We start from the raw sequence: 26,424 nt of genomic DNA on the forward strand, positions 1-26,424 counted from the left end.
AATATGGTGAACCATACGGCTTATATGTATGCTCATAAGGGCTAATGAGAGAATGGTCGAACAGGGGCTCCTCGAACACCTCCAGTTTATCGCTTGTAGTAATGGTCGCCATGTTATTACTATTTTTCATATCGCACCTTCAAGCCGATAGATTTGAGAAAATTTAAACTACTAGCGCTTAGCCTATATCTTGACAGTTCGGCGGGCATACGTGGAATGAATCGACTTTTGGATTTTCTTTTCTTCAAATGTACATGATCATAGTCTCCACCAAATGCATTACGCTGATTCAACTGCTGCCGCTGCTGCAATTGCTGGATATTGAAGCACAACCCCATTTTTTAGAAACAATTATGGTGAAATCTATAACTTTATCAATTATTAACATCTGCTCAGCATTAGGAAATGATAAATACTGAGTTGAGATTTCGTCAACTCCTGCTTCATACTGATTTTTTCACAGTTGATCATCGCTCCCCATCGTTTTTGCTCAATTGTTTGAATGCTTATCGAGGGTTGTTTTTTAATATCAGATTGAATCGATTTGATATCCTTTTCCATACGTTCACACTTTTTCACAATTTCCACTAATTTCAGCCCAAGCGTAATGAGATCTTCCCTGACTGATGCGGAATATTTTTCTACTCCATCTAATCTCAAATTGATTTCATCAATATCAGAATCTAATTCTCCTCTGATCTTTGAGATGTAAAAACCAACATATTCCCGATTAACACAATCCGTACTCTTTTAGGCTCGGCTATATTTTTCAAACGTTTATTTTCCATATCAAAGTTTCCATCGGAAATCAATTTGAAACCAACTCCAGGTTGTCCTCGCAAAACATTATTTGAAACTGCCTTACTTCTGCGACCAAACTCATCAATGCTTCCTCCACTCATTTTTGTGATACACTTATGACGGTCGTCGATGTTGTGAATCAACATATGAGAAATGATGATCGTTATAGCTTGATCGATTCCAATTTAAATATTATTTTTTCACCATTGAAATTGATCAGATTACCATTATCATCCAATATGCGTAAAGTGATATTGTCGAGGTACTTACGACCGCCAGGTTGGATTGGCATATAAATAATATTTTGCGGTTCCTTGGTGAGTTTGTAACCGGGCTCCACATCAATATCAAATTCAAAGATGCTATGGATTTCATCACCATTTGAATGTGCTACAGCTGTGACATTACAATCCACAGGAATAATTCTCACCTTATTGATATTTACGGGCAATGTTGATTCATGAGTTTCATCGATGCCAAACACATCGGCTTCGAACCCTAAAAGTTCGGCAATAGTGTTTTCATGTTTGAGATGGATGTAATATTTCGACCTCATTTTACATTTCAGGGTGTTGTTGTTTGCGCGTAGGAGAAATACTCCATCGATATTCTCTTCAGCTCCATTCTCCAATTGTATTTCTTTGGATTTGATGAATTTTTGAATCACCTTATTGATTTCATCAATTTCATATGCTCCAGGTGGAATTTTTATAATGATAGGAGGTGAGTTAGCCTGTTTAGAATAGGCGATAACATTATTTTTCACATCCACATCGAATATGGAGTTGTAAGAATAAAAACCGTGTAAGCCCAGACCATAATTAGCGCCACTATCCAATTCGATGGGTGGGTAGAAGTTGGCGCTCAACTCGCTAGAGTGTCCCGACAATGAAAACGTGCCTGACATGACTGATTAATTTTCACTGACTCATGTCTTTTTATTGCTGACAGCAGAAATTGTGGAGTAATCGTCGGAATTATTGCTGTTACTGTTGGAATCATTCTGATGGTCTTCGCAGTACTGATACTTTAAGACATCAATATCATTCTGTAGATTTTGTGGTAACTTATCCCATACAGATGCAATTTCATGCGATGCACACCCAATCAACACTTCTTTCGGCATATCAGCGAGTTGTTCTTCACTCATTTCTCGTAAAGTGCGTACTCTGGAATATACGATCAATGAATGACTCATCCTCTTGATACTTTCCCTGTCCTGCGCTGGTGTTATCTCCATGTCTTGCTCTGTAGAAATTCCAAACACAAATGACCACACCATACTGTGTTGAATTGTTGTTTACGCTCGTAGTTATATGTGATAATATTGATAGGATTTGAACCCCTATAAAAATAGTGAATCAATTCTTTTGGAGGGGGTAAATCACCGAAACTATCAAAATATTTCACTGAGGTGTCATTTTTTATGTATGCTACCCAATGTGTCCCTTGATCATGTCGACTATCCAAATTTACTATGGCAGATTCATATCGGAGTGGTCCTGATTTTGGCAAATTGTCACGCATATATACCCCCCGAAAATATGGAATCTTCATTTTCTTAGCATGATAGTCGAGGTCGATGTTGAAGAGAGCTCTTTGAGGTAGCAAATCTATGAGTTTTTTGAAATTTGAGGTTTCAAATAGACCCCTAATCCTTTACGGTAAGGCTTCAAGTAGATACCGCTTCCTCGTTTACCTAGAGCGATTGCCTCTATGTTTTTATTATATCGATTTGTCTCACTCAATTGCTCCCTACTCGCTTTCGCTGCTTGTACTGCTTTTGTTATGCCAGCTGTAGCACCGGCTAAATTACCTAACGCCAATAAACCAGCAAAAACTGGAATGAGTGGTACTATTCCACCAATTTTAGGAATTGATATGATTCGCGGTGTGCGAATTTTCTTTTTCAACCCGCAGCCCTCGTATATTTGCGTGCTACTTTTAGTGCAATTTCAGCTGCTCTTTTAAAATTTTTGACAACAAATTCACTTCCGCCCGCTTTGTGTAGAACATCACCCACTTTCTTAACGATTCCAGAACCAAAAGCTATCACCTTAGAATCTTTCAATAGTTTTTTTGATTTTTTTTTCTTGGTAGGACCCATTTTTTTCTGTATTCGTGACTGCTTGGATGGTGACTCGCAACCCATACCAAATCGCCGTTTTGCCTTCATTATATTCGTAATTAGCCAAGCGGCTCCTTTCTCTCCAATAGATGCGTCTTTTGCCTTGAGTCGATTCCAAGCACTTTCTGCAAGCTCCTGATCCGCTATATGTCTAGCTGGAAGATTGTTAGTATTCTGTGAATATGCAATATCGTGTTTTCGACATGCAGAATCCAGTGGATTGACACCCGGATCACCTCTTGCCAATATTTTCTGCAATTTGGTGCCAGGGCCGCAATACTGATAGCCAGGTAAGTGTAATTCGAAAGGTAGACTATTGATGAGGGAATTGTCCAATCCCCTACCAGATTTATTCATATGCCGCTCAGGAGATCTGCATTGGCTCATAACCCCCATTTAAATAAAGGAATCGATATGGAGACCTGCTTATATAGACTCCAACTGTCATACAATGCGTGAACTAAAGCAGAAGTACCAATTTTCCATCGATAATTTCGATGAAAAAGTGGGTGGTGGATCGGAAAGCGGTGTGAAACAACGTCATGAATCCTTACTTCCACTATCCATCCGTGATCTGATTATCGGACCTTCCAATTGCGGCAAGACAAATGTTATGATTTCTTCACTGACTCACCCTCTAGGATTACGATTTGCAAATGTTTATCTTTATTCAAAGTCCCTTTATCAACCCAAATATGAGTATTTACGTGAAGTGCAATTGAAGGATTGGGATTTTACACTTTCGCCAATAATGCAGCTGAAATAGTAGAGCCTTCAGATGCCAAAACCGATTCAATATTCATTTTCGATGATGTGATGTGTGAGAAACAGGATGTTATACGATCATATTTCAGTATGGGTCGTCACAAAAATGTGGATTGCTTCTATCTAGCCCAAACATATTCACGAGTCCCGAAACAATTGATTCGAGATAATGCAAATTTTATTGTGCTATTCAAACAAGATGATATGAATCTCAATCATATTTTTTCTGACCACGTGTCATCAGATGTGACATACAAGCAATTCAAAGATATGTGTGCGAGATGTTGGGAAAATAAATATGGATTTCTAGTAATTGATAAGGATCGAGAAGTGCTAGATGGACGTCATCAGAACGGATTTGATGCTTTCATATATCCTTGACGTTCTTGAAACAATTGAATCATTCGAGTGCTAGATAGTGTGGACGACGCTTCATTGTACACATTCTTGAAGTGATTACATTATGGAGGGAAAAAATGATGATGAAATGTGTTTGTTAAGAAAGTTAATTGAAGCAACAGATGCTGTTCGGAAGAAATTCAATTATATCAAGAAAAGTCGCTTAGGTGATCAATCAGCACTCGAAAGAATCTATGAGCCAATAATAACACCTTTGAAAGCAATATCTGTCAATACTGGAGGAGCATCTCAAATAAATCAGGTGATGCAGATAACAAAGAGTGCTACACCACTCACCTCCAAAAATATAATCAAAAGTGAGCTAAAACCGAAATTTGAAGAGGCTTTCTCGAAAGATCTTCAAGCTTCTTCATCGACAACTCCAGATATAGAATCATCTAATGTGCTTGATAATGGTGATGAGGTACAAAAGCACATACAAAAGTTACTATCAGGAAATCCCTCATACGATACCGTCTTTGGAGTTCACATGAACACTGAAACGGGAAATTTACAAATGGGTGTAGCTGATGTGGAGTTCATCGATGAGAAAATTGTGTTCGAGAAAAATGGCAAAACTATTGCCGCTTATCAGGGTACCCCAAAACTATATAAATTGATATTCTAGAAAGTACGATCGGAAAATATCCCCTCTTCCGATATGACCACTTATGGTGATATACTCAAACTAACGAAGGCAGCATATAAATACAATGAAAGAAAACAGGGTCTACTATCAAATAATTGGAAGAAATATCGAGAAATAATCGTACCACTATTATCCAATGGAAACCCACTGCAGAATCTCAGTAGAGAAGGTACCGGTATAATCAAAATACCCACTCAAAAAAAATATATCAGAAATAAGCATTAAGATTATGTTTATTGGAATAAACTCAAAGAATTGGTTGATCGCCTTCAATTGCTTTGGAGTTCACGAATGGCTGGACATACCGGGCACGATAATGAAATATTGGCCATAATTGAGGAATTACGTGAAGAAGGATTAGTCTATCGACCGTAATATAATGAACATAATGTATGGAGCTGACTCAGTTAGTCACAAACGATCTAACTATGCATACAACAATTGATAAATTTAGGCGTAGAAGGGGTGGTGTTGGTAAACCACTTGTTGGAAGATCGGTTGTTGGATTCATTCTCACACCACATGGTGATTTTATGACATCCAGAATGAGCGATTGTATCAATCCTGATAATCAATCCTGAACTATTCCCAAGAATTCATTGCGCCAGCGCTACGATACGTCAGAAAAAACATTGATTTAAAAAATGCTGAACTGCGAATCATCATTGACAAAAATGCACTCATCACTTCAGCATTAGCTGATCGATTGACTAATGTGGAAAAGCGAATTTGTGTTGTGACCGAGTCAGTTGATACTTATACTGAGCGAGTTATTGATGTTGAACAGTCAGTCGTTCAACCTGCAAGTGAACAGTAGCGAACTGAATTATCGACTTCATCACTTCGAAGAAGTCATATAGCAGTAATATGAGTGATGCAAAATGGCAGGTTGTGAAGGAAATACATATGCCGGCGCGTCGAAATTTTTCCCGTCGAAAGACAATAATAAAGGGATTTTATGACTTGTGGCAGATGGATCTGATGGTAATGCAACCATATGCTGAAGAAAAAAGTGGTTAAAGGTACATCCTCATAGTAATCAACTGTTATTCAAAGTATGTATGGTCGATACCTCTGAAAAATGAAACAGCTGATTCAGTTACTGCAGCTATGGCGAGTGTGTTGAAAGATGCAAAGCATGTCCCAAGGAACTCACAATCTGATCACGGTACCGAGTTTTATAATTCAAAATTTTCATCGCTGATGAGAGAGCATGGTATCAATCATTACTCAACATTCAGCACATGCAATTGCGGAAAGAGTCATCAGGACGTTGAAAAGTTAGCTTTATAGACAATTTTCACTTAAAGGCCATCACAGTTGGTTGAATATTCTTCCTAAAATTACCAGTCAATATAACAACAAAGTTCATCGTACTATTGTTATGAAGCCCGCAGACGTAAAACCATCCACAAAAATGACAGTTTATGCAAGATCAAAGAAGCAGCATGGAAAACGTGTAAAAACAGAATTTAAAATTGGAGATATGGTGCGAATCAGTAAGTTTAAAAATGCATTCGCCAAAGGTTATACAGCAAATTTTACTACTGAACTTTTTAAAGTTGTGAAAATTAATAGTACAGAGCCTATAACTTATGAGCTAGAAGATGTGAATGGAGATCCGATCGAAGGTTGCTTTTATAAAATGGAGTTGAATAAAGCGAGAGATCCCAATACATATTTGGTTGAGCGAGTTTTGAAAAGGAAAGGACGTCGCCTATTTGTGAAGTAGTTGGGATTTTCTGGAGATCATAACTCTTGAATCGATGAAAGTTCATTAGTTTAATTGAAATATTATTGTAGTTAATGGAAAAATGAAGACAATATAATGAAATTGAATTTTCATTATTGAATATTGAAGCAATTTTTTTATTCAACATGAAATTTCACATGTATTAAATATTGACATTAGCTGTGATGGGTGGCACTGTAACCAATGGAATATATGTCCGAATAGCGTTACCATATATTTCTCTTCTTTTCATCTGATCTTCATTGTTCAAACACGAACAATCCCGGAAGTGAATGTTCTCATCGGGATGGAAATCACCAACATTTTCACATAATATCAATCCACTTCTGCATACGGTACATAAATTGTTCCAACAATCTATTTTATAGTTATCACAACGTAGACAACGTTGAAGTGGTAACTCACAATTTGCTGCACAGTTCACACAAATACACACGATTTCTATGGAACATTTGCAGCACTGATGGTGGGGGCATACTTCTGGAGTTGAATTATTTGTCGCCTTCGGAACTTTAATTGGACTCGGAACTTGGGTTGGATTTTTCAATACACATCTACGACACAGACCGGTACATGGATTAATATATGCTTCAGGCCAATAACCTTGACAATTATTACACATTATAACTTGAACGACTTTGATTGGATGAGCGCGTACTTTCGGTTTAGAATCCCACTCTTTTGGAAAAGGCATATTAGTATTCACTATTAGATGTCGAAAAATTCAACTGATGAATTCAAATGTACTCTCATGAACCTCTCTTCCTATTATAAACACATAGAGTGAAAAGAGGAGGGGTGGTGTAATGGTAGGGTTACCACCTCCACAAGAATGAAAAACATATAAAAATAGACTCGCAACTCTGAACTCTACTCACTATTCACTAGTGCTACAGTAGGTTTGACGAAACTTATCGAAAAATAAAAAAAATGAACGCTAAAAAAATCAATGAAGTTTTGATGAGATTGTCTCTCGAAGGCGAAAATAATTGGTTTTCTGATGAAGAGGATGAACTTCCCCCCAACGACATTATTGAAGAAGAGGATGAACTTCCCATCGACATTATTGAAGAAGAGGATGACATTGTCGGGGGAGAGGATGATATCGTCGAAGGAGGGGACGACATAATCGACATCGTAGATGACATCGACGTAGGAGAAGACGGTGTAGCCATGGTAGATGAGGGTATCGATGTAGAAGAAGATGGTGTAGTTATGGTAGATGAGGGTATCGACGATAACCCGGCGACTGACAATGGGAACATCATTATAGGAAGTCGTTGGTTGAATGTCAGTGATACGGTGGAAAATAATTTAGATTTATATTGTGTTACGGACTCCCATGTTTGTATACGAACCATTGACGATACCATCCACATGTTATGTTGGTGCTGTTTTAGGTTTTATTCCCATCGGAATAGTAATGGGGGTGAGTATCAACATATTGAAATCCATTACACTATTTCGATGATGGGGATGACGCAAACTTTTTGCGAAGCTTGTGACAGGCCACTGACGAACTTTCGTCGATTGGATGCTTGCATAATTTGTAACCATGTACCCTCACAATGATTTGTTTTAATGAATATTATATTTTTTTTGTTTTTGTTTTGTTCAACACTGAACCTTTTGATGGAAAAAAAATCAAATCCTCCTCAAAAAAAGTGAATGACACAAATAGTGGATGAACTAAAGTGTATGGTTAGATATCCAACCTGTTACTAGTTGATTTCGAATATATATTCCAATGATTCGTTGAATGTGAAGAGATAATATAAAATAAACCACTATGGTAATGCAAGTCTCTAATATCTTTATTGCAATCTTTCACGCTTCATATTGGAATTTGTATTGGACTTCTCTATTTTTTCTATCAACTATAAGTGATAGATATGGGTAATTAGTTTTCGAAAAAAAATATATTGGGTTAGGTTGAACACTGCCCCAAACCACGCAGTATTCCGTGTGCACCAACCAGATTTTGTTCACTCCGAGAAAAATAAACCTAATCCAACCATTTTATTCGTCATCTATAATGATTATGTCAGGATCCGGAGAATCGGGTATCTCAATGATTACTGGGGGGGTCATCAAATTGATTTTGTACTTCGACTTGATCATCCAAATACGGCTCCATGATGTCGGGGCTGGGTGATTCTTCCCGAACTATCAGAAAAAACTCGTTCATCACCCCAAAGTCGGCATCTGGATCCATTGGGTCATCAAATTGGTCATACTTATCAGCTTCATATTCAAAATAACGTCGTTCCTCATTTAAATCAATGGTGGTATCTGAATATCCATCGAAGTCATCGTCCGGACACGTTGAAGTGATATCTTGTACTTGGATATCTCCATAGGACGAACCTTCGGGAGAATCGAAATGAGGCTCACTCGAGGAATCGGCTTCCTGCACAAATGGAGTTACTTGATTCATGATGAGTAATCAAGTCTATCAGTTATTGAGAATGCAACCTTTCATATATGATTTGTAGAAGGAGGAAGAGTGGAGGTGGTGTTGGAGGGGGTAGAAGTATTCGTTAAATGAATCATAATATGAGGGATGAAAATGAAAAAAACAAATGTCCGCTTCGCTCCGCTTTTTTTTGACCCTGCGCACAGTTAACAATACCTTAGGAGTTGAGGATATGTAGTTTATTCCCAGATATCGTACATCACATATATATATATTAAGTAAAACATCACATATAGATGAAATAAAATACACTATTTTCTCGATGGATCATCATCAATTGATTCTTTTTGAAATCCGCTCAGGGGAAAAATTCCACCTAAACTGACCTAACCTTACCAACTGTATGCAATCATTTATATTCACATCTACTTATTGGAACACACTAAGTGATAGTTACTATCATTATTTATCTATTCTTTCCTGTTTTTTTTCATTAGCCAGCTGCCACACCCTTATAAACGACAACCATCAGAAGTCGCAACTTGTGTGAGCTAATGACTAATGATTGTTGAACCATTCTAATGAATAATTTCTTTCATTATCTATATATGGAAACGTCATATTCGAATTAAATGATGCTGAGGGATGGGCAAAGTTTTTAGCTTCTTTATTATTAATAAAACTCATTAGTTTTACCATACGAAGTTTATTTCTCTTAGATAAAATCACCTTTATAATTTTTTTTCATTGTTTTGACATTTTGATCTCATTTTGAACTAACTCATATTGCAAATAAATACTTACATATATTGTACTATTTCTGTGGTTAATTTCTACATGCTAAATATGGCTAGAACATGACTAGATTAAAGGAATAAACACTGCCCCAACCTCGCAGTATTCTGTATGCAACAACCAAAGTATATATGCACTCCTTTCAATTCCTTATTCATTTTTTATTTAATTTCATCATGAAAAAAATTACAACCTTGAAATTAACATGCAAAAATATTTTATAAACAACTTAAATATATCTTAAAATTAACATGCACTACATATATGTATACATATATTTACAAATCCATCGGTGAGCCAGCAATCATGTCCTTCCATCGCTGCACCCGAGGCTCGTACTTCCCAATGTAAGCCACTAGCTCGCCTTCAAGTTGATCTTCTTTGCGAAGATCCGCTTCAATGCGAAACAGCTGCTTATCTAATTCCCGCTTCTGAGCCTGAATGCCTTCAATGTTTGCACTCATGGCTCTACATCGGGAATCGCACTCACCTCGACGCTGTCGCTTCTTGCTCAATTCATCCATCACAGATCACATGTATGAGAAAGAATTAACAACTTTCCTGTCACTCACATGTGCTCTGTGACAGAGGAACTTCCGCAGCGACCTCTTGTGTGGGCGAAGGAATGTTTTCCTCAGGAAGGGCTGGTGAGGTTGATCTTCCATCCTGATGTGGTAAAGGAGACGGACTAGCTTCCCGGTGGACATCTACAACCACTTGCACCTGGTGGACGGGTGCTGCAAGGGAGGATGGTCCAGCTTTTGATATTTCCGAAGAACAGGTTGCTTCCGGCCAAGCTCTAATGGCCGTGTTCCTTTCACACCTTTTTCTGAAGACACTCAGTTTATCATCCTTCCTCCTGATTGATGGCTTCGACTTTGACTTTGCGGATGGTGATTTCGTCTTCTTGGGACTCCGCTCTTCAGACTTCACCAACTTGTCGTTGGCCCTTATCCGCTTCTTGGGGTTTTCAAACTCATCCTCGGAGTCGATCTGGGATAACACACCAGGTAGCTGTGCCAACATCACATCTTCCACATCCGATAGATCCAGAAGATCTTTCAGTGGTTCCTCCAAGTTTGGATTCAACGTCTCCAACAACCATTCCAAACTCTGAGACGTCGGTACCGCCTCGATGGATAGGTCCATCATTGATTCCGCTTCCTGGTCTGGGTTGAAATCACGGAAGAGGGACTTGACGTTGGAAGTCGTCGTCGTCGGAGCCATCGTTGCCATCTGGGTCCTAGGTGGCTGGATCACCACGTCCTGATGGACAACCACCCTCCTGCGCATGGCTTCATCTAGCTGGGCATCAGTTAGCGGGGTTCCAGCCATTTACCTCTTCCTGCGCATGATCTCCATCTCTTGGGCTTCAGTACGAATGGTTCCATCCATCAGGGCAGCTCGTAAGAAATACATGATTCTGAAAAAAATAAAATAAAATATAAGTCAAGACAATATATATATATATATATATATATATATATATATATATATATATATATATATATATATATATATGTGTATAGTTATTGAAATTATGAACTTACATTGAACTGGACAAGTCTGGAAGCAGGTTAGCTCGACTGGGCACTGGAGGTGAGTTCACTCGAAGAACTACTGCGAGCGAATGATGTACTCTGGCCTCCTCTCGCATTTTAAAAGGATAAGCTCCACCCACTTCCCTCTCTATAACCCCACCATCAGTTGTGCACTGTGTGGGGGTTGTGGTGGGGGTGAAGTGGGAGAGAACGATAACATTCATTTACTATATCCAATTGGTATGAATTTTCCAATTATTGTAGAACATTAAAAAAAATGGGTATATATATTTTTAATACTCAATTAGTCAATTGCTCTTCTCATATATAATGTTGCTCTTCTCATAATTTAATGAGTAGATCTAATTTCCCATTGCCGATATTGCTTTCATCTTTCAACACTTCCAAAAGAATTCTGAAATTCTGATTGGGGCATGTTTGATAAAACTCAATGTCGTTATGCCCCAAGGTAATGTCTTGGTGGTATTAGGTATTATGAACCTTTTATCATCCTTATGTGATAGAGCAACTTTATTGCAAATCAATGTATATACTTCATGTAAATCACTTCGAAATTGTACCACCTGTTTCAACAATCTTTATGTAATCATCAACTGATATTTGATTTCTTATAACGGATTTTTTGATACCTTTTGCCTTCTTTATTTCATCTGATACACTTTGAACGTGATAAGCTTTGGCACCTGTGCCGTGGAAACTAATGATGGGATCATTCGGGAGTTCATCCTTCATCACTCCAAGTATCGACTTCCTTACTGGCACATTGAATTTTTTATTTATCACATAGTTGGAAGTGTCAAATTTATCAATGTTCTCACTCATGAAATCATAGAATTATCAGTCATTATGTTCAATATCAAAGAATCCGTATCGGTATATAGAAGAGAAGCTTGAGATCCGTAATGCTTTTTGATGACGTCATAGAAAAAGACATAGATAACAGTTTTCGACATATTCAATATGCAAAATTCCAGATATAACGGTTTATTGTAGCAAACCTCAACTCTACCCATATGAATGGCGACAAAGTCTTCCGAAAATATAGATAATGTTTTGAAATTGGGACGAGCTATAAGAGCGTTGGCACCTATACCTCTTGCGAATGTCTCTTCTATTATTAACATTCTCCATTGTTTTACCATATATGGAATTCACGTTCAGTTTGGAATAGTTCTTAGTTCTTCTCAAACTTATTCTTAGCATTATTTCTTAGGGTTGTATTCAAATCAATATATTTCTTCAACCATGGTGATTGATTGAATCTGAGAATTCTATGAGTTCTCATCACCATCAAACCATTACGAACCGCCTGTTTAAAATTTCTATAGTGAACAATATATTTTTTTTATCATTCAAATTCGGTATGAGTTTGGGTATTTTAGACTTTGAACCAGGTGGTATAATGCTCTCCACCAAAAATGGCAAATCTGAATGTAAATCGTGCAATTCTATAGGATAGTGCACATCTACTTCAAGAATGTATCCTTGACAGGTATCATCTGGAATGCTATTGATATCTAGCTGACTTATTTTATCGGTGGTCAACCAAGTGAATCCGTCAACAGGTAGTGATTGACACATACGATGGCCATATAGATTGGTTGCATCCAAATACATTATGAAGGATGAAGGTTCGTTGGGATTTTAATTTGGAAGAAATTGATTATTTGCAATATGCTTCCTTTCCGAACATTGGCTAACACCGCCACGTATACCATTTTGGAAAAAATGCACCATATCGATATCAGTTAGTAATTCTAACTCGACACCTGTAAACTTCAACATAGCATCACAAGATAGACCTGGAGATGTGAAATAATGAGCAGGATCCAATTTGTATGTACCCAAACTCATATTTCTGAAATTTTCAAAAATATCACACAACAGAACATCAGATTTCAAGTAAATGTCAGGATATTCACCTAAATCCCGGCAATTGAACATGCCCCATACCTGTTCCACTCTATCATAATCCTCATCAGAAATATGCTTCTCATTCAGTTTATCATAAAAGTCCAACTTCGATGGTATACTTGAATAATTCAATTTATCCAGACAATCGATGAAGTTATAAGGAAAAACACCTTTCTGCCTCATTAGCTGAAATTTATCATTTTCTGGAAAATATTTTTTAGTTTCAACAAAATGTTTTTCATCCAAATTATCACCCAACTCTTGTAGAGATGCAGCCAAAAATTTGAAGCTGTCCACAAATCTCAATTTCATTTTTTTTTTATTCGACCATTTCGATACAATTTATTTTTCATGAATAGATGTTTCGTGAAAGAAACATATTTCTCTTTAGTTTGAGCGATGACATCAACTTCATTTTTATCGGTACATAACTCCTTTATGAGTAACTGGCAGTCATACCCGCTGAGATTATGGAAAATAATTGGAATGAACTCGGGCAATTTGGAATTGAGATTACAAATGGAATGAGTAGCTCCATTTCGTTTTTTCCCGTTAGATGGCAATGATCAAGTACTTTAATATCACCCTATTCAAATTTATTTCCAAATATCCCACATGTGGTGGCAATATTGAAGTCATGCTCTTCCTCGGCAGTCAAAGGACTCATCGGAACCACATTTTTCAAATATTTGTGATATATATTGGTTACGTCAGCCTCCAAGTTTGAAACTTCAGCTGCATCAGCACCTCTATATAATACAAATTTGGAGATTGAATCATCAAAAGAGCACTTTATGATATATGAGAAAGCATATGATTCATGAAGATAAGTTTTATTTGTGAAAGAGTGTGAAGGATTTGGTTCATTTGTGTGCACTGGTTCCAAAATAGATTCCAAATCAGCATACGCAACGAATGGAACTTTCAATTGTTTTTCGAAATTTTCAAATTTCAAAATATTTTCAGATACACATTTACCAAATTTGTCAATTCTTGAATTAGTGTTCGGTGTTGTTGTTGAAATGTGATTACAATCATTTAACTGGTGTCGCAATAAAGCCCGCTCATCACTAAAGTACAATAAACATACATCACAAAAATATTTTTGTGGTGGTGTGCAGATATTTGGGATGATACTAGTCTCGATAAATCCTTTATCCAACAATAATGACTATTACCAGATTTGTCTGTGATATTCAATAGATTCACGTGACTGTTTAGCCTAGATTTTGAATAATGTAATGGGCCTACAACTTCATATTCGATTTTGCCATTTTTGAGAGTTTTCTCCAACCCATAAACATTGATAGAGCAATTATTCATAACCTCAAATTTAGGGATATCTTTCAACTTAACTGGAAATTTCATACCTGCTACATTCAATACGGTTGAAAAGTGTGGGTATGACGAAAGTTCACACACTCTTGCACTGGCAGGATATAAAGCTGAAGTCACAGCCCATGCAAAGCAGTAATGGTCCTGATTCACAACATTCACCACACTTTCCTTGGAATCGATGAATTTGGGAAGTTTGATGTAAGAAGATCCACCAAGGGGACTGAACTTATTAACATCCACCTCCAAATACAAAATTTTCTCAATTGTCCAACCTGAAAACAGATATTATTTTTCGATACACTCAATTGATGATGTTTAGAATAGATCACATACCTGAATCTCGATGATGAAATTCCATCGCTTGGGCAGTCAAACTATCAGCAAAATTGTTATATACCACATTCAAATCATTCGATTGATCAATGACTTGATTGGAACTATTGAATGCTTTAACATCACAGTACTCTTTAGTTTGTAGATTTTAGCGCCCAAACACGTCCATATTCACTTTCACAATTTTATGAATGACCAACACTTCTTCCAGTAGTTTCAACACTTTCTGCTTCAATTTATTGAAGAATGTGTTGTAGTCCATATGGTGAATTTTACTATCCACCCTGTAGCTCACAATTCTACACTTGAACGCTGTGCCTACAATTTTGACACCTAAAATTGTCAAATTGCAGCACTGGCATGTCTGCATTACCGGAGGTGCTGGGGGGTTTAACCTCATCCTCTTCGGAGTTGATGCTTCTCCATCATTCTCAGTTGATGGTCCTCCATAATCATCAACGCACAGGAATCGCGCTGATGACGACGCAGGTTGTCACTGCGTGTGAAATTTTTCTTACATTCGTTCCCACATTTTGTAAGAAATTATATGAACCACAAGATTAGGAGGAGAATGCGAACTGAGTGAAACATTCACATCGCACTCCCGTTAAAAGTATTTCCCCCCAACACTACATGTTCAAGGTTATATGACATGCATATACCGGGTGTCAACGAATCTATTAGACAAGTCATAATATATAGACTATTAAGAGAATTGAAATGAGATTTGGTATAGTTGAATGGTATGTGGAGAGGAATGTTTTCACATATTTTTCACTTTCCGGTCACTTCCGGTTTCAGCGGAAATGGCTCCGGTTCTGAATTTTCAAATGGAACACCCTGTATATTGTAACATTTTTGGATTTCCGAGACAATTCTGGATCAGAAACTGACATTTTCGGAAGTTTTTCAGCCTACTTGATTTTTTCAGAGTCAGTTTTAAAATTGCATCTAGGTGGCCATGATCAGACGTAAACTAATCTATGGACCTCAGGTGATATCAGAAAATTGCAATAGCGGAGTTTTAGTGACTAGTGTGTTGAATATGAATGAGACAAGTTTACAAAATAACATTTTCGTGTCTAACTATTATTTTTCAAATGGCGACCATTTTTTGACAAGCAATTTCCGAAAAAAGGATTTTTTGACGAATCTAACGTTACTAATTTATTTGCGATTGGATCAACAAATTTAACAAATTTAACTAATAATTTCAGCGATGCACTTAGATTTTTTGCAATATCCTAAGTTCTTGAAAATTCCACTATAGTAAATTTTCAAAGTGCATCCCTCCTTGTTCAAGACACATTTCAGCTCGTTCAATTGTTTCTCTCAACACGTTTTGTAACATTTGAGGCGATATACTTCTAAATGCCTGTTGAATCCTTTCTTCTAAGATTTCGAGAGTGGCTGGGGCTGTTGCATAGTAGACCCTTTCTTTCACATATCCCCAAATGAAGAAATCTAACACAGTCAGATCCGGTGAGCGGGCAGGCCACCGTACTGGACCGTTGGTTGCAATAACTCTATTATTAAAATGCTCTATTAAAAAATCAAGTACGTCTCTGCTATTATGGGGTGGTGCTCCATCTTGCTGGAAGTAAATTTGCCGTAAAACTTCTGAAGGCATATCATTAAGATGATCCTCGATTTCATTTTGAAGAAAACCCAAGTATGTAACCCCTGTTAACTGACCTTGAAACAATATTGGACCAATTATTCTGTTTCCAACGATACCAGCCCAGACATTGACGCCAAACCTTTCTTGAAAATTGCCCTCTCTCATTGCATGTTGATTTTGTTGGGCCCAGTACCGACAATTCTGCTTATTAAACATGCCATTATTTGTAAACCGTGATTCGTCGGAAAATAGAATGAAGTTGATAAAATTTGGGTTAACTCTATGATTTTGAAGCAACCAATCACAAAATACTACTCTTCTATTGCCGTCGTCAGCATACAAATGTTGATGTAACTGATATTTAAATGCTCGATATCCGTGCTTTTTCAGTATTTTTCTTGCTGATTCGTGACTTATCTGCATTTCTCTACTAATTTCTCTTAAAGAAACCGTTTTGTCAACTTCTACCATAGCAAGAACGTTAATCTCAGTCTCCTCATTTATGACAAACCTCTGTTCTGCGTCTCGATTTCCCTCTTGCCTAAAACGACTCTCAACATAGGAATAATACTGATGAGATGGGTGTTGCCGATTGGGATATCTCTGAGCATACAACTCAGCAGCTTTCCTTGAATTTCTGTGGCATTCTCCAAACAATAACAACATATCCACTTTTTCACTTTGAGTATACATTATTTCGACGAAAAATTAAACTAAAATTAACGAAAATCAAGAGAAACTTCTACTTTCTGCTCATAAAGCTTATGTCACTGTCATAACCTAGGTGAGCGTTTTGTTCTCCAAAGTGGACTTGATGGAAATAACAAAAAATAACAAAATATTATGCATCATTCCTATCCATGGCACCCTTGACAAAAGTAAGTGAATTTGTATCGAGTATTTTCCTCAGTAATATTTAATTTATGTTTTTATTTGTAATCCAATCGCAAATAAATTAGTATCGTTAGATTTGTCAAAAAATCCTTTTTTCGGAAAGTGCTTGTCAAAAAATGGTCGCCATTTGAAAAATAATAGTTAGACACGAAAATGTTATTTTGTAAACTTGTCTCATTCATATTCAACACACTAGTCACTGAAACTCCGCTATTGCAATTTTCTGATATCACCTGAGGTCCATAGATTAGTTTACGTTCGATCATGGCCACCTAGATGCAATTTTAAAAGTGACTCTGAAAAAATCAAGTAGGCTGAAAAACTTCCGGAAATGTCAGTTTCTGATCCAGAATTGTCTCAGAAATCCAAAAATGTTACAATATACAGGGTGTTCCATTTAAAAATTCAGAACCGGAGCCATTTCCGCTGAAACCGGAAGTGACCGGAAAGTGAAAAATATTTGAAAACATTCCTCTCCACATACCATTCAACTATACCAAATCTCATTTCAATTCTCCTAATAGTCTAGAAATTATGACTTGTCTAATAGATTCGTTGACACCCGGTATATCAAGGTCGTAAGATGGTCTCCAAGGTTGAACCTCAAGGTGACATATTAGGAATAGCTTGAATTCTCAAGTTCAAATTTCATGTTTAAAGTTATATAGTATACACATAGCTCAAGGTTGATCTTAAAGTTAAAGCACAAGTTCAGAGTCATGTATTGAAGATATAATGGATAAGGTGAAGATCATATGATGTGACATCTTTCAAGGTTTAACATCGAGGTCACGTGAGTGAGTGAGGATAAATCTCAAGGTCGAACCGCACGGTCATATTGAACGTGCATAATGCAAGATCATGAGGTATCTTTCAAGACCCAAACTTCAAGGTCACATAGTGAGGAACATACTCAAATCTCAAGGTCGACACCCATGATCAAGGTCATATCGTCTGACCCGTAACTGAAGGTCATATGACGTCATTCAAGGACAAGGTCAAATGGTGCGGGGAGGTCCTCAAGCGGCCTTAGACAACTACTAGCAGGTACATTACATTACCATGAAAATATCGACTTCGATAGATTTTTTTCTATGAATTCAAATTGAACCAAAGCGCTGCCGAAACAGACCGAAAACTCAAGCAGCTATTTGGCAATGGAAATGTTAATGAACACAGTTCGACGTTGCTTTGCGAAATTTCGTTCCGGAGATTTTAGGCTCAAAGATGCGTCCCGAAGTGGTCGACCTACAGTAATCCAGGATGAGGATTTGAGGTCCCTGGTGGAAACTTACCCATTACAAGTGGTGCGTTGGTGCGTGGATGTTAGAAGTACTGACAATCAGTTCCCATGCGTTTTTTGATGTATTGACGTATTGAAAAGTTCAAGAAGCTCGATAAGTGGGTGCCCCATGATTTGAATGATTGACAGAAATTTTCATGATTCGAGGTCTGTTCTTCTTTGGTTCTGCGGAACCAAAACGATCATTTTCCCGAAAGCGAAAGCCTACCAAAAAGACTACGATCACTGTTTGGTGGTCAGCGGCTGATGTGATTCACTATAACTTTTTGACACCAGACTGAACCATCACAGCAGACTCCAATGGTGAGGAAATCAAAGATGTACTGGAAATTGTGTCGTCAGCTGCCGGCACTTGTCAATAAATGAGGTCCGATCCTGCTCCGTGACAACGCTCATCCACACGTTTCAAAAACCATCATTCTGCCTTACTCACTATACTTTCAAGAACTCTTGCCATCTGATCAACATTTCTTCAAGCACTTCGATAACTTTTTCACCGGTTGAACATTCGCCAATCAGAACTTTTGTGAATTCCATCGAATTCCGAGCAGAGAGTTTTGATGATGACGAAATTTATCAACTTGTGTTATTGGCAAACGTGCACTGATGGCACTCATTTCGATTGAATTGAATAAGTGTTCACTGAGATATTACAATTTGATGTAGACTCATAAAAATGGACAAAACATTTGAAACAACGTTATACAAGAAAAACCTTCGGATCATATCATAACAATAATGTTTAATCATCCTCTATGAATCCTGTCATACCAACAATTGAGAACCGATTGTGTGTTTTATTCTTTTGTTACTGTAATATTAGTGTACAATTCTGGTGAAAAATTGGAGTATATTGAGTATATTCTCTTTATAGATGGCTACTCACTGTAAACATCATCTTTCTCATTATTGGGTATAGACGTTATGACATTTTTTTTTGATTAGAGTGGGGAAATTATCAAATTGGACGGATGGTGAATTATCAACTCAATAAAAACTTGTCTGTCAGAAATATTCCAACGGAATACTAATTTTAATTCAGACAAAACCTCAGCACAAATGATATTTGCGCATTATTGTAATAGTGAATGGGACTTTTCAAAAATTTTATATCTATATCGAGCTTTCTATAAAGTGTATTATAGGATTACAGTTTTCTTCTGAATCATCTAGGTCTGGGCTATCATAGTATATACAGCGTTGCTCACGGTCGATGGTAGGTTAGAGATTTCTGGAAAACGCAAAGCATGATTTTTTTGAAAATTTCACCTCTCACATTTCCTTACCTGTTCTATCGATCTAAAATATTTTCATCATTGCGGCGTTATCACTTCCATCAAAAAGTCCTAGCAACTTTATTTTTTTTAATGGAACACCCCGTATATTAATACATTTTTGGAATTGCTGCATTATACCAGAATGTCCCATACCTATCTCTATCTGTTTTCGAGATAAAAAATAAATTGTGCTAAATATGGTCCAAAACATAGCCTTAATTTAAATTAAGTACATCAGTACTCTCAATTCATGAAAAGTTGATATTCTGATGATAGTTTGAACAAACTCGAAATATTCAAATAATACCAAGAAATCGACTCCATATTATACAGGGCTTGCTAAAATTACTATTATTTCCATTGTGCATAAAAGTAGTCAAAAGTTCATTTTTTCAAATGAAACCCCCTGTATATTACTCGGTGAATTGAAAGATGGTAAAAAATGCTTCAAGATGATATATCATGTCTCTATACCTAAATCGTCAAGTTTTCTCAATAAAATCGCTTCTTCTAGAAACATTATTTTATTTTAGAATTTGGATTTAGGTGTCAGTGGAATTATCAAGCTTATTGCAGTTCGGTTACTTTTATAAGTAATTTACAAAGAGTTATCGACGGTGTTTCGAATAATCTTCCAAAATGAATGCAAATGTCGATTATTCAAACGAGGTTCTTATGAAATTATTTATTATACACATGAACAAAGTGATCAAATCATTGCCAGAACGTGTAAAAAATTCATCCAAATGTATCCTGAATTAATACCAATGAGGTTACAACATAATTTCCTTCACTATGGCTCAAAGTTTCCAGGGAACAACTGTACCAAAAATAAGTCATTTCTATGTAAAAAGTAAGATTTTGTGGGCTGAAACATGTGAAAGTATAGACAATAACAGAATAGGATGGTTCAAAATAACAAAATTGTAAACAAAATATCACATTTTCACAATAAATGCTGAAAATGTTGTCCATTACATTCTGAACACTTCAAAATGTTTTTTGTACGCGACTTGTGGTTGCTTTTTCAATTTCCTGGAAATCAATACTCCGCACTATTCGCCGTCGCAATTCTTCTTTAATAGGCACTGGAGTACTGTACACCCTTTCTTTTAAAACACCCTATAAAAAAAGTCAAGTGGCGTGAGATCGGGTGATCCCAGTGGCCAATCCCACGGCCCTAAACGCCCAAACCAACGATCGTCGTAGAGTTCGTCAAGTTTCCTGGAAACTTCCTGGATGGAATGAGCTGGCGCTTCGTCCAGTTGAAACCACTAATTCCTATATTCCTCTAAAGGCAAATTCTCAAGAAAATCGGTTACAGTCGTCCATAATATTTGGAGATATCTCTCTGCATTCAGTGTGTCTTCATAAATAAAAAAGCTAATTTTATTGTTCTTCAGGATACAGAAAACATTCAGGTCAAATTTTTCTTGAAAACCCATTTCTTTTGTAACATGAGGATTATGATCAGCCCAAAAGTGTTCATTCCTCTTATTGAAAATACCATCCCTCGTAAATTTTGATTCGTCACTCCAAATTAATTTTGACGAAAATTCCCGATCTTCCTCTGTATGAAGCAAAAGGGATTCACAAAAATGCATTCTACGTTCGAAGTCTTTTGCTTTTAGAGCTTGAACTTTGGTAAATTTATACGGAAGCATTCCGTGATTTTGCAAAATTCGTTGTACTGAAGCATGTGATATACCTAAATCTTTTTCTGCACTGCGAATGGAAGCTTCTGAATATGCATAAAAATATGCCAAAAAGTAAACAGTATTGCCCTCATTTGAACAGGTTTTGGTAATGTTGAAGGCGCTTTTAACATGGAGCCATAGTTAAGGAAATTATTTTGTAATCTTACAAACTTCCTCTCATTCATTGGTGTTAATTCAGGATACATTTGGTTGAATTTTCTACAAGTTCTGGCAATGATTTGATCACACTGTCAGTGTATAATAAATAATTTTATAAGAACTTCGTTTGAATAAACAATATTTACATTCATTTTTGGCGATTTTTTGAAACATCGTCAATAACCATTTATCAATTACTTATAAAAGTCACCAAACTGTCATAAGCTTGATATTTCCAAGGCTACCTAGAAATCAAATTCTTTGAAAATTAATTTTTGTACAACTGTTATTGAAAATCTCTTTTGATAGAAACACTTCAATCAGACCTCCTACCATGAAATCATTTAGAAAAGTTCACACATGCAGTTCGTGCTATTGGTAATATTAAATCCCTGTGAAGTTACTGACGATGACGAAGTAGTATTCAGTTCAACTGTAGAAAGTCCTTCATGACTAACCTCCTTAAAATAACGTGAGTTGGCCTATGTAGTTGTAACATATGCCTTGTAATCCAAAGATCGTGTGTTCAAATCCCATGGACCCTATAATTTTTTTATTATCAGCAGTAATGTTATACAAAAAAATTTGTATGATACATTTGTTAAAAGTGATTTTATTTTGCTCGTGAGTTTGCTCCACTCGCTGACGCTCGTCAGCGAGTGGAGTCGTCCCCATTCACAAAATAAAATGCCACTTTCAACACTTGTTGAAACATGTTGGTAAAACGTGAATAACTATTTTTCCACAAAAACGGCTTTATTAAGAAAACTTGACGATTTAGGAATAGGGACATGTATATCATCTTGAAGCACAATGGAAATAATAGTAATTTTAGCACGCCCTGTATGATATGGAGTCGATTTCTTGGTGTTATTTGAATATTTCGAGTTTGTCCAAACGATCATCAGAATATCAACTTTTCATGAATTGAGAGTACTGATGTACTTAATTTCAATTAAGGCTATGTTTTCGACCATATTTAGTACAATTTATTTTTTATTTCGAAAACAGATAAAGATAGGTATAGGACATTCAATAAAAAAGTATTAAAATACTAGAGTGATTCCAAAAATGTATTAATATACGGGGTGTTCCATTTAAAAAAATATAATTACTAGGACTTTTTGATAGAAGTGGCAACGCCGCAAATGCTGAATATATTTCAGATCGATAGAACAGGTGAGGAAATGTGAGAGGTGAAATTTTCAGAAAAATCATGCTTTGCGTTCTCCAAAAACGTCTAACCTACCATCGACCGTGAGTCACGCTGTATAGTACTGCACTACGGTGGTTCGAAATATATCAATGCAATCGAAAAACATTTATTTGGCCCTGAAGGTGTGATAACCAGAAAATATTCATCATCGTTTCTATCAGTATGATAATGCTTGAGAAAATTATTGTATGGCGAAACACGTATTGAGGTTTCGTAAATTCTCTAGTGAAAATCCCATTTGAATAATTCATCATTTCATATTTGGGTATATGAAAGTTCTGGTACTTTTCCAGAAAAATATTTTTCTATTCTTGTCACATCGACTGGAGACACTAGCATTTCTATTAATGAGCACTCAATCAACAGAACAACAAGTGGTGTAGATAAAATATATCAGGTTTTAGCAAATGAGCTTTTCCTGAATATTGTGAAGGCATTCAATATGCTGATCCTCCTTCACAGAAATATTCGTGACGTGACATTTCCATCTAACAGAAATATTCGTAGCGTGGAAATTTCACAAAATGTCTGGGATTGTGAATCAATTTTAAACTCATTGAGAAGACATACGTAAATCATCTGGAATTCAAACTCAACAAAGACATTTTGAATCAAGAATTACTAGTGGTAATACAAGTCAACAGGTCTCAAAAATAGTGTTCGCTCCAGTATGATTATAATTTATTGAGAATTTCTTTTTGTTTGCAATATTGAGTTTATGTTCTGAAAACGTGCAATCTTCTTCATATTTGGTTAATACTTTTCAAATACATTAGGAAATACTTCTCGAAATTCAGAATTCACCTTCTTTCTCCAATAAAATATTTATGAGCAAATTTTTGAAAATCTAGGTTACCAGGATACCGATTCTGTTTCTCTTCTTCGAATGTTGTGGAATATATGAAGAATGTACTCCTTTCATTTTGAGAAATTGATATTTTTTTTTCCTTTGTTGAGAATTAGTTTCATTCAGTTGTGATCCTTCTTGTGTAAAGTAAACTCAAATAGAGAAATTGAATAGATGTTTCGTCAGTTCTTTAAGGTGAATAGAAACTTACTACCATAAAATCTACAAAGCAAATACATATAGAATACTTAAAGTAACAATAGCTATTTATATGTGAATTGTGAATCTTTCAACATCTACTGTAATTATAATTACACAGTATTCTGTGTTTATCAATATACAGGAGTATGGAAAAAATTATTCGAAAGTTTTAAAATGAATTAATCATTTCTACCCCTCCTCTTTTATAGATTTTGAAAAATTTCACATCGAATACCATGAACAATTTCATTGAATAATGTGGAAATTTTGAAAAATTCAATATAAAATACATTAGACATCCTTTTCTAATTTTTGTAAATGTATTGTAACAATGTTCATACAACACTATGTGCCCAATATTTTACATAACCATTGTATGAAACATCCTTAACAATCCCCAGACAAAAATATCTAATGGAGTAGGATGTAGGGATCGAGCTGGCCAGTTAATTGGTCCATTGTTTCCAATTCATTTTCTTGGTAATAGTGAATCTAAATGTTTCGTTACTATTGCTACATTATGGGGAAGAGCGCCGTCCTGTTGAAAATATTGTATTTCATGACGAATATTCCGTGGCTATAAGTAACCATCGAATTCATTGAAGAGAAAATGAAAATACATTCCACTATTCAAATTATCATCTCGAAAGAAAGGGGCCAAGGATGTTCATTCCCACAATACCCAACCAAACATTTATTCCCCACCTTTCTTGGAAGTTAATTTCCCTATGTGAATGTTCACTTGTATTATTTCACCTATAATAATGGATATTTCTGGTAAACCAACCATTGTAGGTGAATTTTGATTCGTCCGTTCATATTATTCTTTTACAAATATTTCCAACTTTCCTATTTCTACGTCCTAATCACTTCGCAAATCATACTCTCCTACCGTGACTTGGCGTATCCTGTAGCATTTATATTTGTTCTTTTTTAAAATAATTCCGGTGGATTTTACAGACATTTCCATTTCGTTGGCAATTTCTCGTGAAGAACAATCCTGATTGGCATAACTTTTATAACTGGCCAATCCTAAATTTCAAAAAAAAAATGATGTCTCACTGTGTACCTTTTTATGTGGTAATATTTCCTTAACCATATAATTCATTTGAATTGTCACACTTCCAGTAACCACACATTTTCTTGTTTTCTTCCTGTCGAATGCACCATAGTCCCTAAAATTTCTTTTTAATCGTCTGAAACATTTGGATGTTCGTAATACGACGATTCGGGTATAGCTCAATAAACATATTCCTTGCCAAAAGAGGATTACTATTTGATTTTGCATAACTAAATAGCATATCAGTCCTTTCATCATTTGAATACATCTTTGATATGTTCATAAACGTCTGACAGTTCTCAACAGATATCAACAACAAGTTAATTCTTTCTGCCATAGAAACCAAGCAAACCCTACGCGTTTAAGATAGTAAATGAGTTTAAATGCTATTTGATCATACCGAATAATAAAACAATCGAATTTTGATCAAAAACTGATATTTCCGTTACTTCCAGGATTGAATATTATAAAAATATTACGAATTATAATTGATTGGAATGAAATAAATCTTGAAAGAAGGATAACGGCAATACAAAAATTTACAAAACGAAAAAGTTAGAATTTTCATTGTGTTAGGGTACCTACCTGTCGAATTTATTGGGTTTTCTGAATTATATTTTGAAGAAATCGAAACAATTTACAAAATAAGTAACGACAGGACCGTATTTCAAAGTTATTGTCACTGATGATGGTTGTTACTCTAAATGAAACGCTATAAAAATATCAAATGAGATGTACCCTTGATTATCGTACTCGTTCCACTATACAACTGTATTTTCCTTCATTTCCGAACTATTCCATGAATTCAAACTGTCTCTGTAAATAAACCTCATGGTATCCATACTATATTCGTTCATTCTATTTCAAAAATTCTACAAATTCATCAGATAATCTAGATCGTTTGGTCGCTGTCATGGGAACAATCGACGTTAAGATACAGAAATATCGTTATTTGTGGAAGATAATGAGTTGAGACTTACGACACAACTGGTCGTGAAAGGAATTCATCATGTTGCTGAGTGTATCCATTCTTAGCAAAATGTAAAATTTCCAATTCATGTTCACATCGAAAAAATTCAGTTGATATTCAAAAGACAAATCTGGGATCAGTGAATGATTTTTTGTGTTCTGATACGCTACTCATATTTGTTGCCACTCTAATTTCGAAATTGAGCATCACAAGTTTGAGTAACTCATTTCATTAATCTCAATATTGAGTTCGTTATTATTGAAAAAAAAAATTCCTTTTCGCTTCCTGGCAGCTGTATGACTTATCCATTTCTTCCAAAGTCTCCG

General features: G+C 36.0%; 2 protein-coding genes across 2 annotated transcripts in view; both read right to left on the reverse strand.

Annotated features, from left to right (window-relative positions):
* Window positions 1-26,424, reverse strand: part of LOC111513112 (putative inorganic phosphate cotransporter) — a 67,959-nt gene that overhangs the window by 39,387 nt on the left and 2,148 nt on the right. The window lies entirely within an intron of this gene.
* Window positions 9,604-19,917, reverse strand: LOC141483319 (uncharacterized). Its single transcript, XM_074177830.1, has 2 exons — window positions 11,257-19,917; window positions 9,604-11,129 (listed from the first exon to the last, which is right to left on the reverse strand). The coding sequence occupies exon 2, from the start codon at window positions 11,039-11,041 to the stop codon at window positions 10,271-10,273; it is 771 nt and encodes a 256-aa protein (XP_074033931.1). The 5' UTR covers window positions 11,042-11,129; window positions 11,257-19,917; the 3' UTR covers window positions 9,604-10,270.

This window comes from Leptinotarsa decemlineata, unplaced genomic scaffold, assembly GCF_025532065.1.
Source record: "Leptinotarsa decemlineata unplaced genomic scaffold, Ldec_3_MD MMD2_tig00003308_RagTag_RagTag, whole genome shotgun sequence".
Classification (NCBI taxonomy): Eukaryota; Metazoa; Arthropoda; class Insecta; order Coleoptera; family Chrysomelidae; genus Leptinotarsa; species Leptinotarsa decemlineata.

What these genes read in the sequence shown, in the direction of transcription:
- LOC141483319 (XM_074177830.1), bottom strand. Translation starts at nt 11,041, where the DNA reads ATGGCTGGAACCCCGCTAACTGATGCCCAGCTAGATGAAGCCATGCGC.